The sequence below is a fragment of the Protopterus annectens genome, chromosome 10.part0, assembly GCF_019279795.1.
Source record: "Protopterus annectens isolate FY-2018-M chromosome 10.part0, PAN1.0, whole genome shotgun sequence".
Lineage (NCBI taxonomy): Eukaryota > Metazoa > Chordata > Ceratodontiformes > Protopteridae > Protopterus > Protopterus annectens.
In genome coordinates, this window is record NC_056744.1 from 1,718,018,061 (window position 1) to 1,718,030,703 (window position 12,643).

A 12,643-nucleotide genomic window follows, 5' to 3' on the forward strand; every position below is an offset into this window, starting at 1 on the left:
TTCTGATGTGATTCTGCTGAGTAGGTCTGTTTTACATAAACCAAAGCACCATTGACTGACACAGATTTACCAGGCAGTCAAAACTTGCCTTTTCCTTCAGTGAAAGCTTACAAATTTACAGACAATTTGTTAGGGACCTTGGAGTCTTGCTGAGGAAGGAAGAGGCACTCCATGCTCTTGCTTGAGGACAGTAGCATGGGAGGGCAGTCCAAACCATTCAGCAAATTTTAATACTACAAAAACAGAGAAATTTCCTTCCTTTGCAGTTTCAGACAATCCAGTTAAATTATTTTTTTTTCTCCCATCTCTGTCTTCCATACTGATCACTATTTTTTTTCCAGGAGTGCACTCCTTGCCTTAGCTTGCTGACAATGCTGCTGTAGGTCTTTAATGTCCAATCCCTGTGCTGTCAGTTGATCTGACTTGCTCCATAAAGGTTGCCTCAAAATCTTGAATTTGGGAGTCAGTTTTTGAGAAATAATCTAGCAGAGGGTTATTAATCATTTGAAGTTTGGCCATCACTGTATCATATCTTTTGTCAGTGCCACTTATGGACACATTGTCACTATTGTTGTCCAGGCTTACTGAATCCTTGGCTGATCCAGCACATGGTTGGGCAAAAGACAGAAAGGCTGACTTCAGTTTAGCTTTAGATGACTTGTGGGTTACCTGCCAGGAATGGGTTAGATGACTCGTGGGTTACATGCCAGGAATGTGATAATCAGACCAATGACACATTGATTTAGAAAAAAAAATAAGCAAGAATAAAATACTTATACAAACACTGGAGGAATGGAACTGTAAAATTAAGGTGCATACAAGTTGGTGGCAGCAAGAGAATCAAATCAGTCAGCAGCTCTATTTTTTCCCATTGCAATTGCCAGCTTTCCAATTTTCATTTCTTCTGGTTACATTTTTTGTTTTCTTTCTTTTGCCATTTAGTATTTTCTCTTGTTTCTGCTTTTAGATTACTTCTATGTTGATTTCCACCGATGCGCCCTTCTGAAATGCTTCTGCTAACTATAGCAAGGGTATCACCTTATATCTTTGTTTCCATAGGTCAGAATTTTCAATTATTTTTAGATCTGATAAACATTACTGACCAATATCTATAGTCGCTTTAAAGAAGGCTTTAGATCAAAGTTGCGTACATCATTTGACAACGAGGAAGCTATTTCTTCCTTTTCCTAGCCATCTGATTAAACACTTCCCGAGGTCAGCCAATCACACCAATGTTGCACATTAGAGCAGGAAGGGTGTGTGCTTATATAGCTTATACTTCATTCCTAAATGTTCTATCAGTTTTAAATATTAGTTTTTGACTTCCACAATATTCCTTAGTAAGCTCTGTACTAACCTGTTTCGGTTGCACTGCTGACCCTTCCTCTGTCCCTACACATGACTTCTACAGTATTCCTTAGTAAGCTCTGTGCTCACCTGTTTCTGCTGCACTGCTGACCCTTCCTCTGTCTCTAGACGTTTATACACTCCCTCTTGTTCCAGCTGTTTTTATACACTCCCTCTTGTTCTAGCTGTTTGATATCTCGTTCCTCTTACTGGACATTATTTTCTTGCTGCTTCAGTTTTGCTTTTGCATGTTTGTCTAGGCCAGTGTCATTCTTACATAATCTGAAATGTTTTGCACACGTCTGCTCATTATAAAATGGTTTGCTACTTTTCACAGTAACTGTGATATCATTCAATTTCTGGTGAATATTACACATCTGCATGTATGGGGGGCATGATGCCATTGAAGATCCAGTTATTGCATTCAGCATGTTTACATGTTCTATCCCTTTTTAATTTCTTGAAATTTTAGGCTTTTTAATATCATAAATGTCAGGATACAATTACACTTCATGAAATCAGTCTTGCTACAGTCTTTGAATTTTGCTGAGTGTTCTTCTTAGCACCTACAATGTACCCAGAATTGTCTCTTCCTGCAGTTCATATGGAGTTACGTGCATTGGTAGTGTATCTAAATGTGCTTGATAATTATTTATTTGCCATATCACTACTGTAACTATATATACCCTTATATGCTGTAGTTTATGCTTGCATATATTGGTGTTTTATAATTTTACATTCTTCCTTGCATGCAGAACACTACAGTTATTAGATATCTATTTCATTAATTAATGCATTTGTCCTTTTTCTTGAATTACAATACTTCGTTTTCTCAATTCTACTTTCTTGAATAAGTATAGGATGATCACGTGATCAGTATTTCACTTTTAGCAATGCTTTTTGGTTCTTTTTCTTTGCAATGCTTCTCAGATACTTGTATGCTGTAGCATTTGCGCAATCATTAAAGTAACAATCTTGACATATTATTTTGCCTTTTAGTATACAGACCCTCAACTATATCACAATTAGCAATATGACGTGTGACTATTTCTAGTTTTGCATTACAGAACCTACATTTGTTTCTACCTTTCAGTTTTTAATTAGATTTTGTAAACCAGAATGTGTAATCCATTATCTTCAACTGCAGTTCCTAACCTTTCATGTTTTGGTTTGAGTTAATCTCTCTTTATCCATTCACTTGTTAAATATTGCTGAACTTGGGGTTATTCCAGCAGTTTTATTTATTTATTTTGACATTTGTTGATGGGGTTAGTCTGACTGGGCAGATGCCCTTTTTCAGCGAAGGCCCAAGGAGGAAAAGCTCCACTTGTATAAGTCAAAAGCTACATACATGATATAATATGACAACAGAACAGTAATTACATACAAGTATGTAACAAGAAGTACATTCTGTATAGTCAGTTTTCTACATGTGACAAAATTGTGAGCTTTCCAGTTTTCTTCCCTTTGCTTCTGCGCATGTTATTTATATAATTTATCTATTTAATTATGTAGTGGCAGTTTCTGTAAGTGCCTGCATTTTCGCCACTTATGGCTTGATTTTCACACCCTGTCCTTTCCAAAACGCTTCTGCTCATTTAAGCAAGGATGTCAACTTAGACTTGATTTCTTAAAGGTTTAAACATTCAATATGGTTGGATCTGATGCGGCAGCAAATATGACTACAGTAATAAAGCTAGAGTTTTCATTGTGTGACACTTTAAACCTCCTGTAATACAGGCCAATGGGATATATGCAAATGACCCCTTAAGAACATTCTTCTCCCAAATTATCATCTTTGTGTTTGTTTTTCCTACTATAAATGTTGCCGTCACACATTTATCAAGATGAAATGTCATTCCTATATCACGCAAGAGATACAGTTTTAAAGCATCCACAAAAAGTAATTGAGAAGTCAACGGATAAGGTTTTCTGGAAATCAAGCTGAAAGCAGCCTAATCAGTTAAGTAAACAACTTAATGGGTAAATGCAAAATAAAAAAAAAAAAAGGTAGTGGTCCAAAATAATCACCCTAAAATATGCCTGTTAAGATTTTTATGAACGTGATACTAATGTGCCCTTTTTCATTACTCAGTTGTAAAGTTGTTTGCTAGTATCTCATAGTGATGGCTTTTTGGTAAAAGTATGTCGTGTTAAAAATCTGTTTATCTTCTACAATATATCTGAATTCTCATATTTTTTAATCTGTCCATGCCACAACTTAGGTTTCACACCTTACAACTCTCAATTACGTTTTTTTTCCCCCCAGTAACAGCTGCTCCTTTGCCACATACCATTTTTTTTGTTTGTTTGTTTTACTTTTCTGTCCTAGTACCGGGAGTCAATTTTTATCTAAATAACTGTAAACTCTGCCTCAGTTCTGATACACATCTTATGTGTTGTTGGAAGACAAGTTATTAGTTGATAATTCTTAGGATAGCTTGAAGGATCCCTTTTAAGGAGGAGTACATTTTTTCCTATTGTTAACCAAGATGTTGCAAGTCCTTAGTATGAGAGTTCATATGGTATTTTAATGACCTCTTACATGTGAAACCTTTACTGCATTCAACACATTTATATGGCTTCTCCCCTGAATGAGAAAACTGATGAATAGTTAGTTGTCCCTTTCTATTAAAACACTTATTGCATTCAGTACAACTGTATGGTTTCTTGTCTGAGTGAATGATACAATGCAGCTGCAGGCTACTGAGAAGTGTAAAACACTTATTGCATTCTACACATTTATATGGTTTCTGCCCTTCGTGCAAGTCCTGATGGCATTTTAATGACTTCTTATATGTGAAACCTTTATTGCATTCAACACATTTATATGGCTTCTCCCCCGAGTGAGAGTACTGATGAGCAGTTAGTTGTCCCTTTGTTATAAAACACTTACTGCATTCAGTACAATTGTACGGTTTCTTATCTGAATGAATGATATGATGCCGCTGAAGGCTACTAAGACGTGTAAAACATTTACTGCATTCTTCGCATTTATATGGTTTCTCCCCTCTGTGCGAGTTCTGATGGCGTTTTAGAACTCCCTTTTGTGTGAAACACTTCCCACATTCCATACAAGAGTATGGTTTTTCACCTGTGTGAATGACACAATGCCGCTGAAGGCTACTAAGACATGTAAAATATTTACTGCATTCAGCACATTGATATGGTGTTTCCTCTCTGTGTGTGTGCTGATGCTGTTTTAGATGCGTATTTTGTGTGAAACACTTACCACAGTCCATACAAATGTATGGTTTTGTACCTGTGTGAATGGCATGATGCAGTTGTAGGCTACTAAGACGTGGAAAACATTTATTGCATTCAGCACATTTATATGGTTTCTCTCCTCTGTGTGACTTCTGATGGCGTTTTAGATGATATTTTTGAGTGAAACACTTGCTGCATTCAGTACATTTATATAATTTCTCACCTGTATGAATAGTTTGATGGTGTATTAGTTGAGTGCTCTGTGAAAAACATTTACTGCATTCTTCACATTTATAAGGTTTACCACTCTTTAATTTCTTCACATGTTTAAGGACCTTCATATCATAAGACTGGACCCCAGGAGAGGGATTGCCTTTGTAAATGATCTGACGGTGTATCAGATTACTGCTATGTGAAAGCCACTTGATGCATTCAGCACCGGTATATACTTTCTTCCCTACATGGACACTATGATTTGTGCTACATCCACAGCTCTGGCTGCAGTTACATTCTGAGTGAAGCTGTGGTACAGCCACGACATGATGTTTGGCACTTTCCTGTTCAGACTCAGCACACTGTTGCAGGTTCTCTGCTAAGTGAGGTAACTGGGGCCCCTCAAGTGAAGGCTGAAGACTGGAACTTTCATGCCACTCCATGCTTTCAATACCTAAAACAGAAACTTTATTAGTGTTTGTTTTTTAAACAAGTAAAGCAGATGACTTAATGATAAAAGCAAATGCATACTGTTCAGCCACTTAAAATATAATGTTCTATAGTATTGCTTTTTTCTGCTGTTATTAACACCATTACAAAAATACATCAAAGCAATTCTGACACCAGATTTATCAAAACTATGTTTCATCAAGTAGCTGTAAGGTTCAGCTATGACTCAGAGTTACAACTCTAAAAAATTTATTTTGTGGAAATCCATTAGTTCTTCATATGGACAAAATGTCTTTAGTGCGTTCGTGGGGGTTCATCCCACACACTCAATACAGTTACAGGCACAACAAAGGAGGAATATCACATTAAAACCCTTACCCACAAAAAAGAAAAAAAGTCACTAAACAAAGTTTTACTTTCAGATGAATCATGCAACAGGTACTGCATCTAAGACTAATCCACATTCGGTTAGTGTTTTCTATCCATTTTTAAGGGTTCTACATAAACATTAAGATACAAGTAATTAAGTACTATAAACGTGGCAGACTTGCATCTAATTAGTTTTTTTGCTATTGCCAAACCAATCTTTCTTCTGCTGTAGCTCACGAAAAAATGCCTACATTTATTATTTAAACTTTACTTACTTTACATCTTCTGCACATTAGTCTTTAACCAATATGCTCATGTACTCAGATGACCAGTGAATTTGTGTCATACTCTGGATATCTACCACTTCTCAGAGTGTACAAAACAGCCCATACCATTTGGAAGACCATCAGTGCAGCCACAGAACGTTTCAAAACTTTCCAAAAACATAAACAATTTGCAGTAATTACTTTTCCTCATGTGGCTCAGCTTCTTGTCGTCAGAGAACAAAACATGTAAAGTGAAGAATTACGTTTATCTCCTCTGTTAAAGTAACTTACTTTGTTACATCTCTTCTCTGGAAAAAACATAACCTGTTCTATGGGATGTATGATCTCAGATGACAGCCACAGTTCTACAGGAACTGCAGCTACTGAGCCCCCAATTGCTGTTGCTGTGTCACCCCTGACCACTAACCTGTCATTAAAGTCACATAGTCAGAGGATGACCTTCTTTGAGACATGGATGTTGACTATGGTCACCAGGTATTCCATCTTGGGATATCAATCTTAACCTTAAACCACTGGCTTACTGATGCAGAATTAACCTATCTTCAATTTTTCTATGTTCTGTCAGATGCTCTAAGCAGCCATTTTATGCATTGTGTACCTCCTCAATATCCAATCTGCTGCCTTCTCATGGGTATAAAAGGTGTATAATTATGCTGCTGTCCAGAAAAATTGGTGGAAGCTGTCTGAAATCTGTACAAGGTATCACACTTCTCAAAATGTCAGAAGATTAAACCCTCCTTATCACATTTAAGCTGTGATACAAGTCTTTACATTTAGGTGAGTATTTGCTATGGCCCATCTCTGTAAGGCTTCTTTGCCTGAAAGCTGTAGGTCCTAAAATAAGAAGAATGCTTTTTCACTTCCTTTAGATTAGACAGTCAGAGCTCTCCAATTTCCCAGACTAAACTTACAAGGATCACATGGAAATCCTGTCTTCTACCTCCCTTCCACAAATGGTTCTTTTGGTGAACCTTCCCAATATATAAAGGCATAAATACAGTACTCTACAAATACAGAAAATTAACCCTACTTGTGGCTTTTTAACTTGAAAATGACAGCGGCTTCATCACTGTGGGTTGTTACTCTTCCTGGCTGTCTTCATTCTAGACATCATAAAAGCTACTTTGTGGCACCTACTTATTTATCATCTACTCCCAAAAGGCAAAAAAAGACATTCAAACAGCCTTACGGTCTATTAGTAGGTAATTTGCCTAGGTCATAAAGATTCATGTGGTGAATAGGTCTTTGCTCTGTCATTGGGATGAATGCATTCCACTATGTAACTCACCATGGCTGCTTGCAGTGAACGCTGCTGTCCAAAATAAAATGATGAATGAGTTGTTCAACATCTCTACTGACAAGTAAAGAATGAAAATGGTGAATACTGATAAACTTAGCACTTTGCCATTAATTCTTGTAGGTTCACAGCAGCAAGTGTCATTATAATGTGGCATGGACATCTCCACATCAAAATAATGCAGGAAATGAAATATCTAAATATATATAGCTACAGTTGCACACTGGTGAGGGAGAATTATTCTCTGGACAGTAATCCAAATTTTATTACCCGAGGTATATAGTTAAGGTGGGACAAAGGGGGCAGCTGCCCAGGTGCAAAGTGGAGCAGCTTGTAAGGCTTGGTTGGTACATGCCTATCAGTCTTCGGTGCATTACCAGCAATCAAATATAAATGCCAGTACTACATTTGCTTTCAGAACTGAAGAGCTGTACTACAACTATCATAATTTCATTCCTCTCCTGAAGGACGACACATCAGATGGACCATCTCAATTTGTCACAGGGGTTCATCACCACCAAGGGTCACTTCAAGTCACAGAAGAAAAGTAAGCTTCAGTAATGGCTCCTCCAACCAAAGCAGTCTCCTCTAATCACCTAGCCAGGTAGGCCTACTGTTTGCTGCCTGTAATGCATTAAAACTATGCCTTGCATATAAAGCATTTGTTGACCCTACTTTACCGGAAATGCTGCATATCCGCAAGTCAAATGGTACACAGGTTACTCTCTCTAAAGACCTTAACCTGGTCTATGACATTAACAGAACCCACTGGAGGGACACATTTGTCTTCCAGTGGTCACCACACCTTTGGAATGGACTCCCACTTCATGTCAAACAGAGCACCTTATTGACCCTCTTCAAATGCAATCTGGATGATTGGATGGGTAACCATAAATTTATCCCTGGGGTTCCACTTGTGCCCCTCTTGGAGAGGGGCAATTGGTGTTGATCGTGGAATAAGGGTAGAACTTGGTTAGGCTTGTAAGGGCCCTAGGGCCATTACCCTAGTAACTACCTATGATCCTATGATAAAACAGAAAAATTAGCATTATATTTGGAAGTTGTAGCAATCAGGGAGAATTTAAGCTTTGGGACAGGGCATGGACACACCCCTTCTGCAAGTGGAATGCCTACTTAATCACCACTACTACTATTATAAGATTTCATCTATAGAATAACTACTTCAGTTCTCTGTCCTGACCTACTCCCAAGTACTGGACACCTATAAGTCACTATATATTTTCACCTTTTTTCAGACACAGAATATTCAATAAACTGAGCAGTCATGTGCTGGAACTGATCATTTCTGCCTCACTTCAGCTTTGGCTCTTTCTGTGTCTATATACCAAATATCTCATCTCTCATCCATCTGACATGGTCGATCAAGCTTTTTTTGGGAAGGGGTGTCAATGCACAGAGTTCTCTATTCATACACACTCATGAAAAGTTTCTCTTGATGTGCTTCCTTCTTTACAGATTTTCTTTTCTGGTTGATACAATGACATGAAACAAAACACAACACAACTGTAAAATCAACAATATAATAAACTTATGATGAGTCAGTACCGTTGTCCCTTCAAAAGACTCCATCATACTGACCTAATGTCTCAAACTTCTTCTCTTTAGATAAACTCAGACATTTTCTTTATCATCAAGCCCAGGACTAATACAATCATTCAATTTTAGCTGCCCACAGTACCTCTCTCCAGTCTAACTCATCTAGTGCATCAAAATTATGATTGCAGTCTTTAGCCTGATGAATGAGCAAGAATAGAAAAGCTGATTTACATTCATTATAATGCTTAACTAAAGCACTAAAAATCATTGTTTTGCATTGCATAAAAATCCTCATAAATTCTATTGTGTAGTTCCCTGGTTGTTCTGCCCACATAAAATGAAAGGCATTCAGCACATCTTGCTAAATAAACCACAAACCTAGACTTACATGAAAAATGCCCAGGAATTGTTACTTATTCTTCTAATATGAGACTGTGTGTCTATAAATTTACAATAGTTGCAGCTATGGCAGTTGACCATCCCCTTTCTGACATCTTTATCTACCTAGACAAAGGGGTTTTGATTTCAGTCTCAGTTAAACCATTTTCAGATCCAAGTTAAGACATTAAAACAAAGAAATGCATTCCTAGAGGAGGTAAAATGGGTGCAGGAGGTGGTTATGGTTATTGCAAATGGTTATATTGAATGCAGGTACAAGAAGGATGAACAAAGAGATGAGAGGGACTGGGAAGAGCAGAAACAGGTCAAGATTTTAAGAAATTTATAAAGCAGGGTGTTACATTAGATAAGCTAAATAAAAATACTGGCACTGGTTAAAAGTACAGTAAATGACAGGAAGAAACATGGCATGACATTTATAAGGATTTAGAGAATGCATAAAAGTTGATTTATATCGGAAATGTTGAATGACTGACTGACTTAGAAGAGGGATAACAGATGATACAGTAGTATACCTAGTTATAAAGTTTATTTGGAGAAAAGGAGATAAATGGAGAACTATTGCTTATGCAATGCTGACTGCAATGCAAATATTGCAGGTAGGGAAAGAATGTATGGGATTCTGGAAAAGCAGGTGAATTACTTATTATATTTATTAAAGATTTATTGGAGAATATTAGGTTAAAGAGGGGGCAGATTACTGTTTCCATGAGATATAGTTAATACTATGATAGATGATGGAATCAGAGATGATGATTGTGTGCTTAAACTGAGGTACTGTTTATAGCTTGATAGGGTTTAATATATATAATTACAGTTATTTGGAAATCAATCCACTGTACTGTGACCTTTTTTTATAAGGGATTGCTTTGGACCATTATGTGAAATTTAATTTAGTGGGAAAATTATCGGACTTGAAATTGCTTATTCGCAAACTAAATTTAGAGTAGTTTTTCAATAACCACAACTTAATTTAGAGTCCAAAAATACATTTTGTAGACCTAGTCTTTTCAATCCTCCTTAGGCTCCTTTTTTGCTAGCACGTGAAAAGGCATGAGAAAAGGATTTGTGGCTTTTAGCCACAAAAGCTAAGAATGGATAAGTTCAACTTGACATCTGGCGAAAGAAGGCTTATGAATATATTAAGTAACAATTGCTCTGTAGAATCATTAAGACAAACAACAATGGTGGAGCTATTTTAATAGACAGTTTTTCCACCTAAAAATGTTGCAACATTTGAACAATGGTGATTTTTTTATCACCAGAAATGAAATCAATATAGCCTACCATCATACTGATGTCTGGCTCTATGATTTGATAAGTAATTACGGTTTGGAGACTATACTGTATGATTTTTTTGAAAGCTGAGAAGCCTGTTATTCCCAACATATCTTTGGAATACAGAAGGTACATAAATCTGTGGTGGATCTACCACTGCAGCAAACTATCACGGCAGGTAGTTCTAAGACAAAACCACTAGCTAAATTTGTGGACCCTACTTTCAAAACTTTTTTTAATGATAAAACATGTTTTAAATGATACCTGGTATTTTTGAAATCAAATTTAAAATTCCATGTTTGATGAGGAGTTTATGTTTTTCTTGTCGATGTAAAATATCTATTTTTGGTCATTCCTCATCTTGAGGGTGTATAATGGTTGAATGAAGGCTTAATTGAGGGTTCAAATTTAAGTCAGACAATTAATTTTATTTGGGGAGAGTATGGAAACTGTTTTGGCCAACAATTTTGTTTTCTTTGAATATATTACAAGCAAATTTCAGGAGTGGCTGGGGCAGCTGAGATTGCTCCGCTTTTTGCCAATATTATATTATGGTTGAGGGAAAAACTTCATTTTTTCATCATGCTTTTCTATTTTTAAGGTGTATTTGCGTTATTTGGATGACACCTTTATTTTATGAGATAGAATTACTGAAATATATTAATACTAATTCTTTCTTGATGTTTAAAGGCCACTATGACAACAAGGAACTTGATTATTTAAAAGGCAAAATTAGTAAAAATTGTGAGAGGGACATTTTTTTCTCCATGGTACATAGGAAGAAAACCTCTTTAAATAGTTTGTTATACTACACTAGTCACAAACTTCCCTTGACAATAAAGAAACATAGTGAAATGCAATTGATAAGCTTCTCATGAATTACTACTGAGGATACTATCTTCCTTAATGAGGTGGCAATATTATGATAAATGTTTTTGAATAGGCAATACCCAAGTGACATAAGGAAGAGGTCTCTAGGATGGATCTACACTTTACTAGCCAATGTTAACGGATAATTTCAATTATGGCAAAGAACCCATAAACATTGAACATTTAGTTACAGAATCTAAGATGCTAGATATGAGTGATAACAATTAATTTTTTAGGGCCATGGTATGTGAATTTAATGGAGTAATAAGGAAGGTTAAGGAGACATTCAAAAGTAATTGTTAGAATATTATAGAACCCCAGGGGGTCCAAACAATTTTTGATGAATGGCCCCAATAGTTTACACGCAATGTATTAATTTGAAAAGATTGTTTTGGAAAGGGCCACAGTACAATACGTAATGACCACCTGGTAATGAAGGGCATGCCAAAACATGGTAGCTGTGCCCATGTAGATATGCATATGAAGTGGTGAATTTTACTATAGGGAATTTTCCAAGGGTGATCTATCCTAATGAAAGGTTGAGCTATATCTCTAGAGGGATGGCTGACCTGGCTCAATGTTCATAATGTCCTGCACTTTGCACTTATAAAACTAAGAAGGCTTTGAGAAAGAGAAGTTATCAATTTATATATGCAGTAACTAATAGGGATAATGGAAATGCATTATGCAAACATTCCAAAAATGCCAGGATTTAAAAAAAATATTTTATATTTTGGAAAAGTTGCCTTTTCTGATAGAGGAGGTAACTGGTCTGCATTCTTGGAAAAACGTGAATTATACTGGCAATTATTAGACACTATCAGTTCACCTGGTATTTGTGATAGCTTGCCCATTAATAGTTCATTATTAATGAAAGTAATGAAATTATAAAATTGAAGATTTTTGATTTAATGTGAATGTTGCATTAGGATGTATTTGTGGGTTATTTATTTCGGTGGTTTATGCCACTTTAGGTAACTGAATATTATGATTAGAAGAAGCTAATTTTAAAAAATTATTTAAGGGTGACACAGAGGATGCTTTTCATCTGATGAACAGACGTACTTATGGTTTTAAATAAACAGTTTGGACTTTTCTCTGACAATTTTTTTTGTTTATATTTTCAGTTGATGTAGCTGGATTTTTTGTTGTTGCTTTGGATAATTTATCACATTAACTGGTTTGGGATATTTTGAGAAAGTATGGCTCAGGTAAAGGATTTAGAAATGCGGTCAATGTATAAAAAATTAAGAGTGCTTTGTAGTAAACAGGAACTTGGGAAGATAATGATGGAAAAAAGGGGTTAGGCAGGGGTGTTATTTAAATTAGATTTTTTTTAGTATAGTAAGGAATGCTCTGGTACTGACAA

The 12,643-nt window shown here is 36.2% G+C and overlaps 1 protein-coding gene across 1 annotated transcript in view; it reads right to left on the minus strand.

The window, feature by feature from the left end:
• LOC122814467 (zinc finger protein 91-like) overlaps positions 1-12,643 on the minus strand; it is a 493,609-nt gene that overhangs the window by 390,308 nt on the left and 90,658 nt on the right. Inside the window, exon 6 of the mRNA XM_044087047.1 lies at positions 3,836-5,221. Coding sequence (XP_043942982.1) covers positions 3,836-5,221 — 1,386 coding nt within the window. The remainder of the gene's footprint in view (positions 1-3,835; positions 5,222-12,643) is intronic.